The sequence below is a fragment of the Gallinula chloropus genome (genome assembly GCF_964237585.1).
Source record: "Gallinula chloropus genome assembly, chromosome: 2".
NCBI lineage: Eukaryota > Metazoa > Chordata > Aves > Gruiformes > Rallidae > Gallinula > Gallinula chloropus.
The window spans coordinates 15,128,549-15,150,293 of record NC_140086.1 but is presented as its reverse complement, the minus strand read 5'-3'; the positions used below and the strand labels follow the sequence as shown (position 1 = coordinate 15,150,293).

Here is a 21,745-nt window from a genome sequence, read left to right as displayed (position 1 = left end):
GAACAATGTCAGGTTTTGTTTACCTATTTTACAGCTTGCTTTACCTTTTTTATGCTTATTTGTTATTGAACTTTTACAATTTGACAACATGTAACTTGAGACTTTAACTTACTACCCACTTTTCAGGTGATCTTCCATATGGTCTCTCCTACCTTGCTGATTTTGTGTGAAGAGGGTGGGACACCACAGCTGCTGTTTCTCTGCATTACAATGTAATTGATCCAAAGAACCCAAAGAAAGCTTGCTCATGAGAGAAATAATGCCCCTTTGCCCAGCAGTTGAACTGCAGCTCTGCCCAGCATGTCCTCTAGAAAGAGGCCACTCAAAAAGCTGAAAAGGTCTTAAAAACTGTTTGTGATAATTACCCTGGTTTTCCTTATTTCTACTTTTCTTGTTTAGTACCCTGGCCACATTCAAGACACACTATTTTTTTAATGGAATGCTGTGTTTATGCATCTGTTGAACCATCAAAGCAGCACACAGGCACAAATAATCTTAAACTTCCAGCCACAAGAGTGTCTTGTCATTTGCTTTAAGCAGAGTTTTCAAATTATGTATAAAACATGTATTATGTATTTCAAATTATGTATAAAACAAAACTTCTCTATTTTCTCCCTAGTAGAGTGTTCTTGTAAGGATCACAGGACAAAACTTAAAGCTTGAGAGTGAGAATTAAAATTCTATTTAAAAAAAACCAACCCAAACCCCCAAAAGCTTTCTGAGGATGTGCTAAATGAACCAGTTAATTTGGCTCCAACATAAAAAATTTTAATGAGATCAAATTTACAGATTCATTTGACTTCAAATTTTTAGTGGGATTTATATCCAGACAGGTAATTTTTGGTACCTATATCAAAGGATGGCCTCTGTTAAAGTAAAGACGAGCAGGGATTTAACTAAAATGTACTTTTGACTAGTAACTGTTTTATTAATTTCCTCATTTGACTATCATTTAACGATATTGCTTTGTCTTTACATTAAAATAATGGCTTAACTGTGGTAGTCTTTTTACTACACTTACTTTAATACTCTAGAAAACTCTAAAGTGTCCACTACTCTAGAGAAAAAGAACATTTAAATCAGTAAGTCAGTTCAGAATACTTTGTGCCTTTAACAGTTTCAATTACTTCACTTGAAAATGTAGTTGCCAGCCTTATCCTTCTTCTAGGTTAGAGAGCAAGCAGTTGTTTTCTCAGAGACTGAGCTACAATATTACGCTGTTTTTATTAAATCATGTAGTTGGCACACTGCAGCCACACACTGATGCAACTGTCATTTATGTTCTCACTTGATCTGCAGGGCTTGCGGTTGTGTTAAAGCTGCTTTCATGCACTTTAGGATAAAGCACTTGAAAACACCCTTCCTTGTGAAGTGCACAATTAACCACTTACTATTTCACTGAGGCAAAATTATCTACAGAACCTCAAACTTAGCAGTTTGAAAGCAGTTTTATATTTCAAGTAATAAAGTTAAGCTATGTGTAGCCTACTATCAAAGAGACACTGTATCGGTATGATAACCTTTCAAAGGGCAGTCAAACAGAACAGCCCTAACAGCTTTTACCACCTTAAAAAGTAAAGCACTGACTGTCAGCAGTATCCTCATATCCAAGAAGTGTTCATTTATCTATCTTCCTGCGTGCTGATGTTTTGGTAACACTTTTGAGCAGGAAGCCACTAAGGGCTGAGCTTTGGGCTACTGGTGCTCTTACTGCTGACCCTGGTAACTCCGCAGAGCTGCAGAGGACTGGGGTTTTTAGAGAGCTCAGGCTGAACTCCTGTTAAGGACTGTACTCATGCTTGAAACACGGTGATTTGCACAACAGGCTCAAATCTGCTGTTCTAAATGTGCTGTATAAACATAATGGTTACAGTAGTTTCCCCCTACACTTCACTGCAGTATGGGCTGGATCCAGTTTCAAAACCTTCCAGAAACAGTTCAATCCAGCTAAACCATTATTTCCTGAAACTGCAGACAGTAACTGCGATAAACAAACCACAATCCAATCAACAGGGATGAGTGTGGCCCAAGACCTTCAAAGTTTCACATCCAGCTACATGGTAAACAGTGACCTACAAGGTCAGCAGTGGAAATTTCCAGTTTGATTATCCTGGAAAACAGCAAAAGGATTAATACAATGGCCAAAGGTTTTTTCCTGATCTGAGTTCGAAGGCTCAGGATGTGTCCTCACAACTCACTGTTCCCGAATGTACTCAGAAAAAAGGACTGCCTCAGTCTAATTAAATATTTATCAGTGATGACCTGTTAAGAACTAATGACTGTAGGCTACAGGCAAGCTTTTATTTTGGAAGCAGGAAAGATCAGGCCAACCAATAACCACTAACACATAGGGCAGAACTTTTCACAGTTAATTTTGAAGTATGATACTTTCATCAGCTGAGTGAAATATTAAATAGGAGAAGTGTATCTTAATGATTTCCTTGAAGTCAACAACGTATAACAAGTCACCTTGCAGTCTGAAATGAGAGTTTAAATCTACCGCTTACTCATAATCTGATCTTGAAATTCTTTTGATCTTAACGTAAGAGTAGGGAGTGTTAGTACTACTCTTTGATGATTTAGTAGCAATCTGTTCCTGCATTAGAAATGTGACCTTGCACAGCTCTAGAGGCTCAAAGGAGGCTACCACATTTCTAGTCCTTAAGGTAGATGAATAATCAACCCAACAGCATTCCTCTAGACACTTTACAACTGATGTTTTAGTAACTTTAAAAATGCTCTGAATACCTTGTATCTACCTGAGTCCACAGTTCTACTACGATAGACAGGATGCTTTAGTAGGATTTAAAATGTTTTCCATATGAACAACTATGGAAGGTGCTGTAATTATAGTACTGAAACCTGTAATCCTAGAAGAGTTGTAGTACAAGCCTTCTTTTGTTGCCCTTGCAGCATGTCTCTGCCCTAACCTTTCACATCCACAAGCAGAAGCATACAGAAAAAAAAGCCTTTAAAGGAAAATAATATTTTTCTGGCTTTATGGGGGTAACATCAACTCAAAAAATCCAAATTAACATTCAGGGTGGCGTGGGGAGTATAAAAAAGGAATACACAGATATGGCAGGATTTAGACCCAACATGAACTTCCTCCTGGCAGCTGCTGTTCGCAGGCTGTGTTTGGCTGATGACCTAACACTTCATGTGACATGTGGGGACATAACCCTCAGCTGTGAGAGGAAAACTGCGTACAGACTAGGAGCCTTCCAAGTCACAGTCACAGAACCAAGGCAGATACAAGACCTTACAGATTTACTAACAAGATACTCGGGCTGTTTCAGAACCTGTTGGGCAATCTATTTCACAGCACTCACTCACCAAGTGTACCCGTCCTCTGTCATTGCAGTAAAAACTCAAAAGCCCTCAGGAAACACTATCTGTGATTCCTTTGTAGAAAAGAGCGCTCATATGTGTGAACAATTTTATTTCTGTATGCTTTCATTTTTCCCCATCTGCTTGGCATTTCTGCTCAGGAGTACTTCATTTCCTAAAGATTGAACTGACTCTTTACTCAGTCTGAAATTCAGACTTCTCTGCTTCTAAGGAAAATGATATGAATAAGAAACAGGTGAAATTTTAGAAGCAAAGAATATCTGAAGTGAAACTTTTTCTAACCACACAAACCAAACAAAATGAAATTAACCTGAAGTGTTTCAAAATAATGCTTTTCAAAGGCTTATTATTTAAAAGGAATTATGTAGCAAAAAACCCAGCATTCGTCTCGTTCATTACCTAGGAAAGAAAATGTATTCCTGTGTGCTGAATGCCTAAGTGGCAGAGGTGAGTATGTCGTTTAGCACACTAGTGAAACTTGAAGTACCTTCTGTCTGTCTGCTGTAGGTCTACAAAAGCTGCAGTCAACTGGCCATTACTCCACTCCTGATCAGACTTTACCTTTTCTGAACTCTAGTACAAACTTAATATGCAACAGTCCTGGAGCACAGATCTGGCATACAGAGGGTCCCGTAAGTCCTATTTGTGAACTATTTGGCAGAACTTTGATTATGACTTTATATTCCATAGAGTATGTAAATCAAGTAAAAAAAATATTACAAAATACCGTGTAAGAGTTACAAATACAAATCCTCAGTGGATCATCTTTGTGTTGCCCTGGATGTGTCATTCTTTGCTGTAACAGAAATGTGATGGTTGACCATAACACTGAAGACAAAATTCAAAGTAGCTCTGAGAGATTAAAAGTAAAGGCTGTGCAGAATTAGGCTCTGCAATTTATATGCAGCCTTCCCCTTACTCTCAATGCAGATGATGTAGGTAGAGTTGTGAGTTTTGCTGCTCTACATATCTAACAACAAATCCATCCTGGTGGAGCTGGCTGTGCAGGCACATGTCATTAACCAAAGGCCATCTGGAATCCAGAAACTAGACCTCCCTGTGTTTTATGTCCCCATATGAACTTAATTTGCTAGCTGAGAAATGACAGCGGTTACCTTTTATTAAAAAAACCCCAACAAACCAAACCCCCTCAGTGGCTACAGCATCTGCCAAGGAAGTAAAAACCAACTCCTGGGCCCTGCGGGAATATGAGCCTACAGCTTCCACATCCCCGGCCAGCACCAAGGCACCAGCCTCAGCAGGATACTCAGAGCAGGAACATCCACCCTTCTCTTACATGGAGCCACTAAATTGCCAGGTCATAAGGAAAGCAGATGAGGTCACCCATCAGTACAGGTCAGGACTTAGGGCACTGAAGACGGAATCAACGTTCCAGATCCTGCTGTTAAGGTCTACTTGTGTTTTACATTAGGCAACCACTGGATTAAAACAGAAAAACAAGCAAGAAGGTAATTACTCTGAATCCTACTTTTAAGGCCAAATACTTCACTTTTACTGCAACCTTAAAACCCTGTTTTGGATGTATACCGAAGATCTTTCAGAATGCTTGTCACATAATCACACTACCTTGGGATAGCTCCACTGGCACATTCTGGAATTAAACTCAAGAAATGCAGTTAAAATATTTTGAGAAAGAAAGACTAACCACTGAAGTTACTTGCTAGTGACAAACCAGCAAAGAAGGTGGAAGTTCATCAATGAAATTCCATTTGCCTTAAGATTTTTAAGACAGACTATTCTTTGAGAAGATATTTTACCAAATATTGTATGAAAAAGATACTAAGAGAAGCAGTAAGAGAAAAGGAGGTGCTTAAAATGAAACCATTTAATTCATAGATGCAATCTTTTCAACTTTGAAAAGCCCTTCCAAGCATCTTTGAGGCTTACATGTTCTCTAACTACCCATGTTAAGTTATAAATCAATAGGATTAGAGATGTTTTTTTAAACCTGAATACTGTTCCTGCTTTTTTTATTTAAAGTTAACCTTCAAAATCATTATTTTTTTAAATTACAAGTATGGCAAAATAGGTTTTAACTTATTGCTTACAGGGTTCTAGATCAGCTTTACATTATTTTATCAATTCCTTTAGTTTTCACTTTTATAAACATGACACATAGAGGGTGGTGAGGGCCTGGCACAGGCTGCCCAGAGAAGCTGTGGCTGTCCCCTCCCTGGCAAGATTCAAGGTCAGGTTGGATGGGGCTTTGGACAACCTGGGCTAGTGGAGCGCGTCCCTGCCCATGGCGAGGGGTTGGAACTAGATGAGCTTTGAGGTGCCTTCCAACACAAGCCAGTCTGTCATTCTATGACAATTGCCTTACCTGGGTATGCATGAAAATACACAGATACAGTTATATATAAATACACCAGAAGCTAACAAAATATTCTTATGCACCTTTACAGAGTTGAACTGAGTTAACATTAACACTTACCAGCACTGTATGTATGGGAATAAGCAGTAGCACCACCCCCCCCTCCCCCAAATAGTTGTAAAATTCATACTATTGTTCCCAACTAAATTTACTGTACCTGGTGTGGATGGTCTCTCCAACATATTCAAATGATGGTAAATAAAGGCCTGACTGTCATGAACTGTGTCCATATCGATTTCCTCCTCTTCTTGAGAGTTTGAGAACTAAGATATTGGGGAAAAAAATAAGCAGATGCTAATAATTCACAGGAATATCACTAGATAAAATATTTTAAATTCTATTTTTTGAGGTAAACTGGGGGTGAGAGGGAAAGGAAGTGATATCTACCACTGCAAAGGAATAAAAATTCAGTAAAATTACAAAGGGTCAGTGTGTTTTCTTCTTTCTAATTTACCGTGAAGCTGTGTGAACAAGAGCATTAACTGTCAACTTTAGTTCTTGCCAGCCAATAAAGAATCTGATGGGAAATGATTTTGCCAAAGTAAGCGTAACAACTACTGTACACATATACACAACATATCTTTTGTTTGAACACAGCTTTAAGGGAAGTCTGCAGAAATCTCTGCTGTTACTTTTGAATACCCTAAATATTGTGCAAGTTGAATTTCCATTTCTTACTCTGATTTTGAGTTTGACTTTACTGTCTTCATTCTTCTCTAGTATTTGCCCTGGCTCCAATGGAGACCCGAGTGGCATATCAGCCTTCCTCTTCACCCCCTGCTGATGACCAGAAATGCTGGATGCTGTTTCCTTAATAAGATGATCATCCTCCTGAAGCAGCATTAAAAGACCAAAATTAGAAGATAGCAAAATCCATGTTTCAGCCTAAAAGAGACCTGATAGCTGAAAACACTTCTGAGCAAAGTGGGTGATTTGAACAAAGTTTTCCCTGTAGTTCTGGCAAAAAGTATTTTCTAAAACCCTGTATGGATTTGTGCCAACCTCTCCTACAAACATAGTTTCTCTTTACTTCTATCCCTGCTCCCTCTGCATATCTAGCATTGGCATCTTTTCTGTCCCTTCTCACAATCATGGTACTGTTGGTGTGCAACAACATTTGCTGCCTCTGAATAGCCTTTCTATAAATCTGTGCCTTGCAGACTCTCCTCAGTCCAAATCTCAGTTGAAAAACTGTGATAGCCCCTGATCTACACATGGGATTTAGCTAAATCTTTTAGTTCACTTTAAAAGCTAATGCTTACTTTGCTGAATACAAATCATAGTGAGCATGTATAACTCATGGGTCTTGTAAAAATTTGTTTTACAACAATATTATTAAAAAGAGTTAAAACTATTTTGTAAGTTATTTCTTTGATTTTCAAGAAAAACAGGGTCAGAGGAATATAAAAATAGCAAAATAGTCTACCAAGTTACATTTATAGTCATTAAAACAGGAGACAGGTGTTCCAAAAAGCCCAATACACAGAACATAGAAGGAAAATGGAAGAATCCACAGAAGCAAACCTAATTAAAATCCCACTAAAAACTAGATAAAAGCTGAATCATAGACCCTCCTGGGCATGTGCTGCTCCACTGAACCACTCTTCCTCTGTCCCACTAAGGGCATTCCAGCCCTACAAGCTCCTGCCCTGAACAATTCATATTCAGTTTTATGAAGTGGGTAACTTTTACCATCCTCAGCAAATTCAGTGACACAAGTCTATCTGTACTGATTTTAACACATTTATGCTCTCACAATATACAGTCTGCTGTAAAGAATCTAGTTAATCTGATGTATTCTATCACCTGTTAATTCTTTTTTACCTCCAATATGTATTTCCCTTTTCTAATCCCTATTATTTAACCCACCACACTACTGCACCGAAACACTTTTGGGTAGGCAGCCTTTGTGTTGTATTATTTGGGTTCTTTGTGCTTATTTTCCCCCCAAAAAATTGTTTCCCTGAATTCTGAAGCAGTTACAGTGTTATGGTAACCTGAAAGTAAGGGGGTAGGAGAATGGAGATGAGGCACAGGAGTAGATAAGAGGGATGAAGCGTGAACTGAGGCTTATACTAATGCTGTATTTTCAGACTAGTGTAAGCCAGTACCTGCTGCTAAAAGAAGCAGCCGCTTCCCCTTTCCAAACATTTCTGTCCTGGACCGCCAGAAGCATCTGTATAAATAACTACATGATGAACTGGACCAAGAATCTGATCCAGCAGGAAATAGCTATTAATAAAAAAGTTATTTCTTAACCTGACCCTCTCCTGATGCAGCTCACTATGCAGCAACAACTGTGCTAGCACAAGGGAGAGAAGGAAAGAGAAGAGTTAAGAGGAAATTTTCTGATTAAGACAGCCTGGCTGCTAGAAATTTGGTTGTTCACTGAACTGCAGCCTAAAAATCTGCCAACAAAATGTCTCCGGCTATTTAATTTTGATGTCTGTGCACAGCTAATTAGGACTTATTACATGTTCTGTAAATATGTAGGATATTTGACTTCATCATCATTTTCTCCCCCTACTGGAAACAGCCTGCAGGGTACAGTGATAACCTGCACCCTCTGTATGTGCTTCTGAATAAAAAATATTTAGGAATCAACTATGGGACTGATAAAGTAACAGTAAATAATTCAAAAAGGTGGAAAGTGTATCAAACATGCTAACCGTGTGTTCACATTTGCTTTCAGGATTTACTCCTAAGCAGTTTCCATCAAGTGTAGTTTTTGAAACTAAGAGAATTACTCATTATTACTGTGTCTGTTGAGGTTTTTCCCCACCTAATAAAATTTGCCCAAGTGAGGACTTACTCTTGCAGCAGTGGCAGTTATTCTTAAGAAAAGTATGACTTGAATAGCTTGTAAGATCCATCTTCTATATTATACAATGGATTACGCATCAGGACTAAAGCCTCCAAAACTAGAAAGGTATCTCTGTGTATGTGATAACTTCACGTATGTGATTTTTCAGAAGTTGTTACAAATCCTTCAGAGCACACTGCTACATCCTCAGATTCAAGTGTTCAATGAAGAGGTGTTAAAGCTCCAACTTTCACATCTCTTGAAGTTGTGTAAGAGGAGGTATATCTACGTAACTTAAGATGCAATAAATTTACTGATAAAAGGTTTTCTTTTGGAAAATCCCATAACTTGCCTGTAAGCAATATTCTTAAGTCTAATAAAAACGTTTTCATCACAGCATCAAACATTTCTGTGAACCACTTCATATCTCATAAGCAATCCAGAAAAAGTAAAGTTTTATAAAGAACAGAAATGATGAGACCAGCAACAAGTAAAAAGCTTGCATACGCTGTGGAGAACTGTTAAAAAAAACAAAAGCAATGGTACGTGCCAGCTTTTCAAGTGGGAGGAATAGAGTAACAAGGTACAAAGGCATCTTAGGTAAGGCATGAGAAGCTTGAACACAATACAAAATTAAATCAGCAACCAACACAGGGACTCAGCCAGCGGAATGGGATGTATGCAGATGCTTTGTGCTTACGGTGTTCTGAAATCCTACTGACTGTCCGTGATTGTTAGTACTATTCACAGGTTCCTGATTATTTGCAACTGATTCAGGGATAATCGTTGGATTAAGTACAGCCTTCTTTTCTTTCAGATTAAGAACGAGTCCAAGTTCTGGTAATGGTAAACAGGCAGGTCTGCTGAGGCCAAAAAGTGTGAAATAAAGGTCCACAGCACCACATCGTAATCTCCAGTCATGTGAAGTTCCTAAAATCCAAAAGAGATTATTCTTAAAACAGAAATAAAATCTTCTCCTCCACCACAAATAAGACAGTTTAAGGATCTGAATCCATCAGAATATGTCAGTTGCTGTGCTCATGATACACTTCTTTCATTATTCCTGCCTCTTGTGGACTCACCTGCCACATTCTGTTTAAAAGGAAGGCTTTGTTTGGGTTGTAAGCTGGACGTGTTTAGTAGAAGGAGACTGGGAAACTAGGTGCTATAGTAACACAATGAAAAATAAAAGGAAAATAGTCACACCCACATGCTTTCATTTTTAAAGTTTCACTTTAGGTTTTACTATTGCACAATGAAACAGAACATTCTGTTACCAAACTGGCTTCCCAAATCAGTGGATTTGGTTGCATTTGCCTATGTATTAAATGAAACATAGTAGGAGCCTTAACCATGACTGAGGGCTGAAACCTCTGGAAAACTGCACTGATGGAGAATGCAACCCAACAACGTGCAGACCTGCTTTTTGATGTTACTACTATGTCATGTACTTGACTAGATACTCAATTCTTTACTTTCAAACCGGAGATATGTACTCTTACTGCTCAAAGCAGTGCTTCACTGACTGCATTTTCCTCTGCAAACTGTGTACTGCTTTTCTATCTTCCTACACAAATGGTTAGAGCACGTTTGGCACCAATCACAACAGAAAGACATCTAACATCTGGTGCAACACTGCAAATAGTGATGTTGGTGTTATCTCAGCCCAGCTCTTGACTGATTGCAAATTTATCGAACATATTGTTCCACAGCAGGAATAGAACTATATCTGGTAAACAAGACACAGACATGCCAACTGCCGTGTTAAAGTGGCTGCGTGAGACTTAGCACAAAGCAAGATGACAGGATCCTTATCTCTGTAAATGCAAAATTTCATGGGGCTAAACAGTGCTTTGAGTAGGCTTAGCTGCACGTACACTTACCCAGTTACAAGTAAAAGCGATATGAATATTAACCTGGACATTTCTAACATTAAAATACTCTCCAGAGAACAACACATTCACAAATATGAATTTTAAAACTATTCTAATACTTTAACAATAAATAAATTACTCAGTTTCTGAAATTAGCACATTATAATATGATATGATGAATTCCCATTCAGAAGAACAGCTAAGCTCAAATAAGAATTGGCTGCTGCATTTCTCTGCAATCTTTGGAACTGGTGAGCATTACCAATTTAATGCAGATTAACACAGAAGGAAAAAATAGATTACATATACTAATCAGAGTCTGTTTTCTATTGCATGTGCTTAAATGAAAGCAACTCACGATTCTAGAATCAAACAGCTTTAAACCTGTCTGCTAACTTGTCTCACATTAACAAACATTTTTTTCAAGGCACCCTGGAATGCCACAGTTATCCCTTACAGAAAATAAATGGAAACATTATGTCATCTTGATGCATAGAAATTTAAGTACTTAAAGCCCCATGAATCATAATAAGAATGTATACCCTATTTGTTCCTTGCAAAAAGAGGTAATGGTTGTAAGTAACACTGCACACACTCTTCTCTCAAGAAAAAGGAAAAACAAGCTCTCTGATGGGAACATCAAAATTGTTTATTTTCTGTGCCTGACACTTGGCAAAACTCAAGAAACTGAACTACTAGTAGTCTCCCCATTTCAACCCCTGGAGTGTAGCTGTAAACTTTTAAACACTAAAAATAATGATACACAGAGAACAGACAGCTTTCAATGACCTAAAAAAGCTATATAAATGTTTTATGTAATCTACGTAGTAATGTGCCAGATGTTAAAGGGCAGTTTGTCAGGACTGGATAAAACTGCTTCAGTAATGAAAAACAGGTCAATGGTAAAGATGCAAGCTCTTCTCTCATTAGGATCTTTACTAATCACACAAGGCAAATTGAGTCTTAGGTTTCTAATACACTTATAAAAAACGTTATCCCCTCATATTCTCTCAGAGTTTAGTAAAAGAGGACAAAGAGAGACTATGTAATCTAAAGCAAACTATAAAGAAAAAGGTTAACACAGACAATGTCATTTGAGGAAACCATTTGCTTTGAACGCCAGGGTTAAAAAAATCATTCTTTGCCAATTCTATGCCTAAAGACATCAAGGCTCACTATGGTAACAGACAAAAGAATGAAACCCAAGGTTTGGTACCCCTTGTCACTGAGAAAGTTCTGGAGATATGTACATGACACTGAACATCTGAGAATGAATTTTCAATTTCTAACAATTGAAACTAAAAGAGCAGTTGGCATATTCTGACACAAGGCTTTAACAATTATTTCAAAAAAACTCACAATAAAAACCAATCCAACAAAGAAACCAAGCAACCACCACCATACAAAATAACCCAACCTGAATTCATCAGTTTCCAAAGTTGATCTACCAAAGCCTCATTACATAAAGGGGACTCCATGTTCTTGGTAAAAGGTGGATTCTTAGTCAGCATATCCAGAATCTTATGCCTAAAAAAAAAGTAACGAAAAACTCATCTTTATTAAACCCAAATGAAAACAATAAGAATACAAAGTCTGTTTTGCAATATTCTTACAAACTTACTCAAATGCAGAATTTCTTAAAAAAATTGAACCCATGTTCTATGCGTTTAGCTCTTCCTTCTGTCCACAATATGCACAGGCACGCACAGATTTATCATCAGTAATATAACTTAAAGATAAAAAGTAAGGTGCAAAGCAGCATGTTTAATAGTTAGGTAAAAACTGTAGGCTACTTGGTGTTCAAAACTTCATGCTCTTCTGCTTAGTAACAATCTTTTTTACAGGTATACTTGATAATTACAAAGGAGAAACACTGTCTAATAAAATCCTTACACACTGACACCAAGAGTTTTTAAATAACTCTAAATGCTTATGACTGACAAAATTCTGGGACCAAAACCAGTGACTTGCGCATTCTTCTGGAAAGGAAAACCTCCTAAATTACACTGATGCAGATTCTGCACTTACAGTATTTACAGACTGAGTTGAAAGTAGATACATTTTCTCCCCACTTTCCTTCAAGTTGGCCTTGAAAACATTTAATGAATGAGAATAACTATTTGTTCCATTACTTATTATTTCAACTATTTTCTCTGTATAGCCAGCTTTCCCCTTGCTGTCTTACACATTTGCAACAAAAACCCCTCTAATGAATATAATTTTTAAAAATTTTCTTACTTATAGCTTACTTATAGCACTCAATTCAAAACCTAAACTCTTAAAAAATATACAGATCAAGTTAAATCTCCTTCTTAGACAAAACCTAAACCACCTCCAGTGATTGTAACTATAATTTCATTAACAGCAATGACAGAAGTAAAATAAAGAACAATCTTGCAGCTACGATCTTTGTAAGAAACCACTTGTATAGAGAGAATAAATGAACTACTATTTATCGTTGAAATTCAGTGTTTTAACACTCGCCAAAAGAAGAAAATATTGGGGGAAAACAATGATTATGAACCTCGGTGTTCAAAGGTTTACAATGAATGTGCTAAAATATCCAGTCGCTCACTGGTGACAACAAAGCTCAAGTAGGCAATGCTAGAAATTACACCCTATTTTCACATGTTATACTTTCACCCCATCTACAGTCTAACAACTGCTTTACACTCCTTGCTGGCAAAACATTGCGTGCACTATTTGCCAGCCTTTGTCTCTTCTAAATACCAGAAAGTATTTTTGCCATATGTAGTATCACATTTATGAACTTTATTTACGATCAGGAAATGACCTCTACCTTCAGCCTTTCACCACAGGGCTACAACATTAAAGACAAAAATATTATAATGGAGAATAATAACAGCGTATATTAATTTTTGACTGCTGAAACATCAGAAACTTTTTGATTCACATCAAATAACAAGAAGGAAAACCAGTTTTGTGAAGATGTATTAATCAGTTAATCATTTGGTTTATTCTAGCCATTCTGGGCCAAGCATTAGTAACAAAACTGGCTCTTTATGAACTCACTAACCTTATGTAGGGTACAGGATCATTCTGAACCATAGTAAGCAGCCACTGTAGTTCTTCATAGCTCCTATCAACTGAAAACAGAAATAAAATGCCTATAAATAAACATAAACTGGAAGGATTTTGATCAAATTGCAAGTTCCTGAATTAGCACACAAAAAGCTTGAAAGATTGACACTGAAAAGGAATTTCATTCACTACAGTGGAAATCCAAGGTAAAAAGTAGTTCACTTCACAATGAAATAGGAACACATGTGAAACTCCTGCATGCTTCAACTGTTTGATAACCACCGACTTGATTGTTAGCAGGTAACTCCATCACTTGTGAGCAATGACCAGGAAGATCACAGAGTAAATAATCATCTTGATATTGGGTGCTTCCCAAACTGAACATCTTCAAATGTACTGCATTTTATACAGGGAACAGAGACTATACCATTCACATACACAGGAATCTGAAAGATTATCATCTGTAAATAGGATAGAAAGAGGAAGACCTCAGGGTTTATACAAAATTGAAAGCCTTCTCCTCTCAGTAGCCTTCCTTAGCTTTTAAAATCAATATACTTTGTAATTAAAATGTATTTTGAAACTTATCAGCATATGCTTCTAGAAAATTTCTGCCTGACATGGTTGGCAACAAAATCAGCTTTATGTTTCATTACAAAATTCCTCTTATTGGCAGAGTAAAATTGCAAAAACACAGGATATCATCATCACTGAGTACACAAAACCTGACAGAACTGTAATGTAGATTTTTTTCCTCTGGAGCCTAATTTTTACAGCAGCAGTTTCTTTGCATTTCATGAAAACAATTAAGAGTTTGCTTAGGCTTTGATTTACTTCAGAGGTTGGGGTGTATGGCTCCTTCCTGTAGAGACAACTCCAATTCTGTTGCTTTCCATTTTTTGGCCATAGCAACGTATTTATTTCTTCCCTGATACTACTGTATTTTCAGTTCTAAATACCTCAGTTCAACTATCCTTCCTGATCTCAGTCAGTTTTCAGTTACCAATTTTTAAATACAACTTTTCTAGTCTTAAGGATTCTAAATGAAATTATTTCCTTGCTATTTCACTGTGGCAAGCTGCTTTCAAAGGAAGAGGCAATTATTTAAATCATATTATGAGAGTCAGCACTTCAGTTCTATTGGAAGCTCTTTAAAAACTCAGGAGAACTAGAACATAAGATCTCTTCCTGGGTTGGGAGAAGGCAGACAATTGCATCTACATTATAATGTTGCTTGGGAGATGGCTGCATAGTCTTTCATGGGCCACTTGCAAGCCAACTCTTCTCTTCCTACAGTCTAACCAGAGCAGAACTGGTTAGACTGGTGAGGCACTGACCTGGGCTCATAAGCCCTGTCTAGAGGCAGAACGCATTATCTCCTGTTCCGCAGCATTTAGACCATGTCTACGTGGTTCTGAATGACACCAGAGCAAATCTGTACCCACACCGACCAGACCTGCAATCTCAGATTTGCCTTAAAAATCAGGGTAAGCTTTGAAAAGCTATGCCTAGGACATACTTTTAAAGGGGTTAGTGACTGGCTACACTCAACTCCACGCACAGCTGGTTTTCCTGGCACCCACCTTGCTTGGGAGAGCAGGCAGCTAGAACACCGCATGCAAAGGCTGTTTTGCATGGAGGACAAACGGTGTCGTTTCACCGCGCAGCAAAGACTCACAACATGGTGAACCCATTAAGTCACAGTCATAAGCCAGCTGCAGTTTTTCTGACTGCTAGCAAAAGGGATTTGAAAATGGATTTTGAATAGAAAATTAGAAGTCTAGGAGAAGAATCCTTCAGGCTGATAGTACTGGATAACAGAATCAAGAAACAACTAGAATCAAAAGAAGTCTTTTTTGCCGCTTTAACTTCTTTGTGCTTGAAATAAAGTAAATATTCCTTGCTATTTGTCCTATGGTGTGAACTAGGCCTGCTAGACTTCCAAAGCTTTGTGACCTATGCATTCAACCTGCTCCTCAAATTTATATAATAACTATAAGGCATTTTGGGAAGCAATGATAAATTAAACCTGACTTTGGGCAGAACAAATCTTATTAACAAGAAGAATTACAGAATTATACACCAGCCCCAGGAAGGGACCTCAAAAGATCATCTAGTCCAGCCTTCCATGGGAAAGGGAATCTAGATGAAATTATCTAGCCCAACTATACCTTGAAAACCTCCAGCTATGGAACTCCGCCATGTCTCTGGGGATGTTGTTCCACTGATTGATTTTCTTCACTGTAAAAAATTGCTTTCTTTTATCAAATGCAACCTATCCTGGTGCAACTTGTACCTCTTGCCCCTTATCCACTCCACGTGGCTACTTCTGAAGAGATCCTCTGTCCTCTTTGCAGCTGCCCTTTAAGTACTGGAGTATTGTGATGGGGTTCCCTCAAGCCTTCACTTCTCCAGGAAGAAAAACCAAAGACCTTTAGTCTTCTCTCACAGGGTAGGTTCTCCATCCCTCTGATCATCTTTGTGGCTCTCCTTTGGATCCTCTCCAGTCTGTCCACATCCTACTTGACTTGTGGGAGCAAGAACTAGACACAGTACTCCAGGTACAGCCTGACAAAGGCTGAGTAGAGTGGGATGGTCACATCTTTAACTCTGTGAGTAATGACCCTGCAGATGCAGCCCAGGATCTGATGTGCTGCCTTTGCTTCAACAGCACACTGCTGACTCACAGTCAGCTTGTTATGTACAAGAACCTCCAGGTCCCTTTGGGTGATGTTGCTCAGCAGCTACACAGATCCTAGCCTGTACTGGGCTTTTTGGTTATCTTGTCCAAGGGGCAGGACCTTCACTTGACCTCAGTAAACCATCATGGAATGGTTTGGGTTCACAGAATCACAGAATGGTTTAGGATGGAAGGGACCTCAAAGCTCACCTAGTTTGAACCCCCTGCCATAGGCAGAGACACACTCCACTAGCCCAGGTTGCCCAAAGCCCCATCCAACCTGGCCTTGAACACTGCCAGGGAGGGGGCAGCCACAGCTTCTCTGGGCAGCCTGTGCCAGTGCCTCACCGGGAAGAACTTTTTCCTAATATCTAATATAAATCAATCCTCTTTTAGTTTAAAACCATTATCCCCTGTCCTCTCACTATATGTCTATGTAAACAGTCCCTCTCCAGCTTTCATACAGTCCTTGCTTCCCCACTCTTCCAGCCTCAGTCTCTCTGTAAGATGGCTCTCCCTTCTGATGTGTTCACCTCACCACCACAGTGTCACATGTAAACGTGGTGAGGCTGCTTCCAACGCTGCTGTCCAGACAATTTACGAAGATGTTCCCTTGAGGGGCCCCAGTTGTGACAGGCTGCCACCCTGAGATAAAATCATCCATCAACCCTCTCCAAGTACAGCCCTACCCATTTCATAGACCACCTGCCCTGTCTGTATTTTGCCAGGTTGTCTAGGAGGAGGCTGTGGGAAAAGATAGATGTGTAGATTTTCCCACTTCTGGTAGACATAAAAACAAGCAGTTGCTTTCTGAAGTAAAAATCCTGAGATTTTTTTTCAAATCAGAAAACATGATTCATCAGTTCTTAACTACAGCAGGGCATCTCTGAGAGAGCCTAAACTTTAACATTAATGAAATTAGATAACCATGGATATTTATTTAGAACAGGTTGTTGTTCCTGCTTATAAATATGTAACTGGTTTTCTTGTATACATTTGATAATCATACAACTTTCAGAAGCTAACTCTGAAAAGCTAATAAAACCTGTTCACTTCAAGCCAGTTGAGATCAACTGTCCAAGTCCTTATATGCTGCCTCAAGCATTTTACAGTTACCATGTCTCAAAACAGCCTTGCTATTAACAGCAAAGAAAACAACTTATTCAGTTCCACAGCAAAATTATTACTTTTAAAGTAACTTTAAAAAAAAGCAGTGCTATTCCTACCCTGAAAGTTGATAGAAAAACATGGGAGTTCCACACTGCCCCAGAAAATACAGACTTTCCTTTTTATGGAAATTACAAAATGCCTCGGCTTCCTTTACAAGAACAGTGAAAAACCCAGCTTTGGCACCAGCAACAGGCATTTGATAGCTGCTGGTTTACATCCAGTATGAACTGGAAACCAGGTAACTGGGAACAACGAGAATCAGAGCTCTTGGCAATAGACAGTTAATAGTTTTTCCTTCCAAAACCAGGTTTAGGGCTCTGTGAGACAAGCACTGCTAACTTCCATATGAGTAGCTGAGCAAGTCAGTCAGCACACTGGGCTTCTGGATTTACCCTCCTCCACCACAAATTTGCGAGTTTTACGGCAGAAGCTAACGTGTTCAGTGCTGGAAGGTTGTATTTGAGAAATGACAGTGATGTTCAGTTAAACAGTAGGCTGTGTTGTGAGTTATAGTGACTTTATAGCAGAGAGGTATTTGTATCTGCTACCTCTGCATCAGAGAAAAAGCCGCCAGCAAGGGGCAAGGCAGTTAGGCAGAGTAATACTCTAATCCATCACTTAGCGATCTCAGTCAAAAATAAGGTTCAGCTCAATCACTGATATCTTCAAGTAATCTTTTACCATCCAAGTTTGACCTTCCTGTAGAGTACCTCCAGCAACTTACCCTACCTTGCTTACACAGCAACCCATTTCATCAGCTCTTTTGAAGATGTACTATATTACTTTGCAATACACTTTCTTATCCAAGTCAGTTATTAACTATAAACACCCATCTAGAAAAGGTGAAGAATTAAATGAGAAAACATTACTTCTATCAGTTAGTGTTTCTAAAGGGTAGGATGAATTAGTGAGGAGATTATTCTAAAGGAAGTAGGCTGATGAGTAAGCATTCTATTTTCCAGCAAATCTTTCCACTGCAGTTCTATGAAGAAAGGAACAAAGCGAGCAGACTAACAGGGAGATGCACAGCACCAGTGGAGTTCTGAATTCTAGCTGGGTGTCACTCAGAGTCACCAGATGGCTCCTGTGCAGTGGTTACAGACCCAGAATGCCTGGTGAACTACAAGACTGAAGACCAAGGCCCAGAGTGATGTTCAGTGCGCAGCCTCCCTCCCTTCAAATGTTTAGTTCTTCTGTATGACAGCCTGGTTTCAGTCTGTAAGCATTGGTCCGAAATCCACCAGATCCACTCACTCATAAACTCCAACTGCCTTAAAAGCTCCCACTGCCTATCCAGTTCGAGAAGTGTTGGGACAGATCAAAGTAATAAAGCTTTTATAAAGAAAGAGAAAACAATTATTCATGCAAAAACCACAGGAAACTCTCAATTCCCTGAAATGAAAATGAAAACATGGAATTTGAGACAAAATAATCAGAAGTCCAGAATCGTCAGTCTGCTCACAGAGGAAAAGCTGAAGGATTTGGCCACTTTAGTAGGTATAACCCTTCAAACACAAGAACTGTCACAAATCTGCTGAACCCAAATAAAGGATCAGGCTAATATAGTACTGAATTCATTTTATAAAATGCAAATCATTAAAACTCTAATTTCCAACTGCCTCTAGAAAATCTGTCAGGATTAAATTTCAACTTCAATGACGTTAAAAAAAAAAGATACCCAGTACTTTTTCAAAGGACCTGCAACAGTCACCTAAGATAAAGATAATATTAAAAGAACGGAAACATCTTAGAAACATAAGCTATGTATAAGAAATGGCAAAGCAGAATCAACAAATAAACATTAAAATATCTGAGTTTCCAAATTTTATAACCATAAGATGCATGCAAAAAGATACAAGCAAGAAGGTAAAGCAAAATCAAGAACTCTGACAGTGGCTGAACTTAAGTGAATCATAATCACTGAAGTGCCAAAAAATTACCAAAACCCTTTACCACTCCTCATTGTACTGTCTATTCATTACTTAAAATCTTAGGTTTACGATTCAATTTGCAAGACACAGAGAAACAATGCTCACCACATCTTCATAAAACTTGCCTTCTCTAGGACAAAGCATTAAGCGCAATACTGGCATCTTATCAGTACTTCTGTCATCACACAAGCTCTTCTTGGAGACAGTATTTCAGCCTAACATTAATGAGGTAAATCTTATACTTTTCTACTGTATCACAAGTGTTGCAAAGTGTCAAAACACTCGAAAAAGTACCTTTTGTGTAATCAACAACAGCCTCCAACGCTGCTATGCGGACATCCACGAAATGCCCATATTCTGCATATGACTTGAACAGAGCAGGATCACTTGGGACATGACCGTTCTTCTGAAGCACTCGAATAGCTTTCAAGCAGCTAGAGGTAGTACAAAGAGGAAATTTACATTAGGTTTCCACAACACCAACCAAGAAGAATAAAACTACTTTCTTCAAGATCAAGTACTGCAATTTTTCTAGAACAATATTATCCAAATGAATAATTTGCAACTACTTTTCCAGCATTATCACTTAGATCTCAACTCTAAATTAGGCAGAAACACAAACAAAATTCCTCATTGTGTCAAATCCATTGTTTGGTTTCAGTAGAATTGCACTAACTTAGAAAACACAGTTCAGAGTATGTTGCCTATTCCAGAGATACTGTTAAAAGGCGACCTTTTGCAAAACTTTCATAAAAGCTCTTCTTAAAGAGGCACAAGGACAATCAACATATGTTTGCTATTAAAAGTTTACGCAGACAGATATTAATGTTGAGAAATAAAGTGATCAAGACAAACTTGCACTATCAGCTTTTGGAAACTGGTAGGAATTTGACCTTTAAGATTAAGACCAGCAAGCTAAAATCTCAAATACTACAGCAGGGAACATAGAATCCAAAAAAGTAGTGCATATGTGCCTGCTTTCTTCAAGTGTACAACAATTGTGAAGCCAGACCTGACTGTAATGGTGTGCCTGTAACTGGGAAGAAGCTTCTCCATATTCAGGAAACGGGTAATTTCCTCCAGAATAAGTCGAACATCAGGATTTAAATTATCTAAAGTTCGAACTTCATTGTTCACACTGACCGCAGGAGTTACAGAGTTGGCAAGGGCATCAATCAGCTCAGCACGATAGTAGTTGTCTGAAAACTAGATAAAAAACAGCATTTAAAGGCAAGCAAATACAACACTAGATATTCCTTAAAAGATAAGAAATGTTGAAGCACTGTTACAAACATATCAGAAGCTGCCTGAGAAAGCAAAACAGGAATTTGCTCTGAAAATGGATTTGCAAGTGATTGAACAAGCAGCCCTATCATTCATTAATCTTCACTCTGTAATGACAGCATATTAATAGTAATACATTGTTTTACAAAAAAAAGGAAAAATTAGACACTGAAAATTTTCCAAACAGGGAAAATAAAAACCATTATTTCCAAATGTAACCACCTAAAATGACTTGTTTCTATACTCAGGACCAAGGTTAATGAGCATCTCAGAAAATCAGTTTATCTAGATAGCAACTTCAAGAGTTGCTGAGGTGAGTTAATGGGCTCATTACTGCTTAGTGAGGCAAATCTTGCCTCTCCATTTGTTCCTTTTACCTGGGCTCACAGTTTCATCCCTACCATTGTGTTGGCTGCCGCATCATGGGGTTGGATCCGATGATCACTTGAGGTCCCTTCCAACCCCTGTGATTCTATGATTTATTGGTGGTGTTAATTTAGTAAGCAGCAAGAAGTATAAAAATAAAATTTAAAAAGCAGAAAAAGTACCAGATTTGAGTGAGTATCAGTTAACTTAATCTAAACAAACACAGTGTGTGTCAGATCTGGCAGAAGATGTTAAATACATATGGGGAATGGAAATATGGAAAAGCAAGGCAGGATCTCTCCTTTGGTGGTGGAGAGGTGTTAGCACAACTCAACACACCACATTTTGCATTCACACGTCTAACTCTCTACCTCTTCATCCTCTATCATCCTCTTTGCATTAAGTGTCTTGTTACTGTAGGGGCTTCTACACACAAGAAAATGAGGTTTAGGAGGCATCAGATTTGTTCAAATAACTTTTTGTACTTAATTGGGAAGATTACGCTAGGATCCTAGCAGTGGTAGGCTTCCTCTGTAGCTAGGGAGATGGAATTTTGTACCATCTCAGGACCTTAAACTCTAATCATCCTCCAGAGTTGGTCTCTGCGTGACAACACTTCCAACTCAGATGCTTCAATTTAGTGATGGAAAAAAAATAACCTGGGTACAATTCCTTTTTGTGAGCTAGAGCTGACATTCTGAACCCAGAATCCAGGAGTCCTCTATATTATCCTTTAAAAAAAAGATTATTTCCTTTGCTTGCTCTTTCAAAAAACTTTTCTGAAGGTGGAAAACACCCCAACAAACAAGTGCTTAATTTTGGATACTACCTGTTAGCATTATGCACATT

General features: G+C 38.4%; 1 protein-coding gene across 1 annotated transcript in view; it reads right to left on the bottom strand.

Moving 5' to 3' along the window:
* Window positions 1-21,745, bottom strand: part of TAF2 (TATA-box binding protein associated factor 2) — a gene marked incomplete at its 5' end in the record, with an annotated part of 61,294 nt that overhangs the window by 3,287 nt on the left and 36,262 nt on the right. The window contains 7 exons of the mRNA XM_084280258.1: window positions 5,904-6,009; window positions 6,425-6,577; window positions 9,250-9,479; window positions 11,841-11,950; window positions 13,461-13,530; window positions 19,541-19,680; window positions 20,259-20,452. Coding sequence (XP_084136384.1) covers window positions 5,904-6,009; window positions 6,425-6,577; window positions 9,250-9,479; window positions 11,841-11,950; window positions 13,461-13,530; window positions 19,541-19,680; window positions 20,259-20,452 — 1,003 coding nt within the window. The remainder of the gene's footprint in view (window positions 1-5,903; window positions 6,010-6,424; window positions 6,578-9,249; window positions 9,480-11,840; window positions 11,951-13,460; window positions 13,531-19,540; window positions 19,681-20,258; window positions 20,453-21,745) is intronic.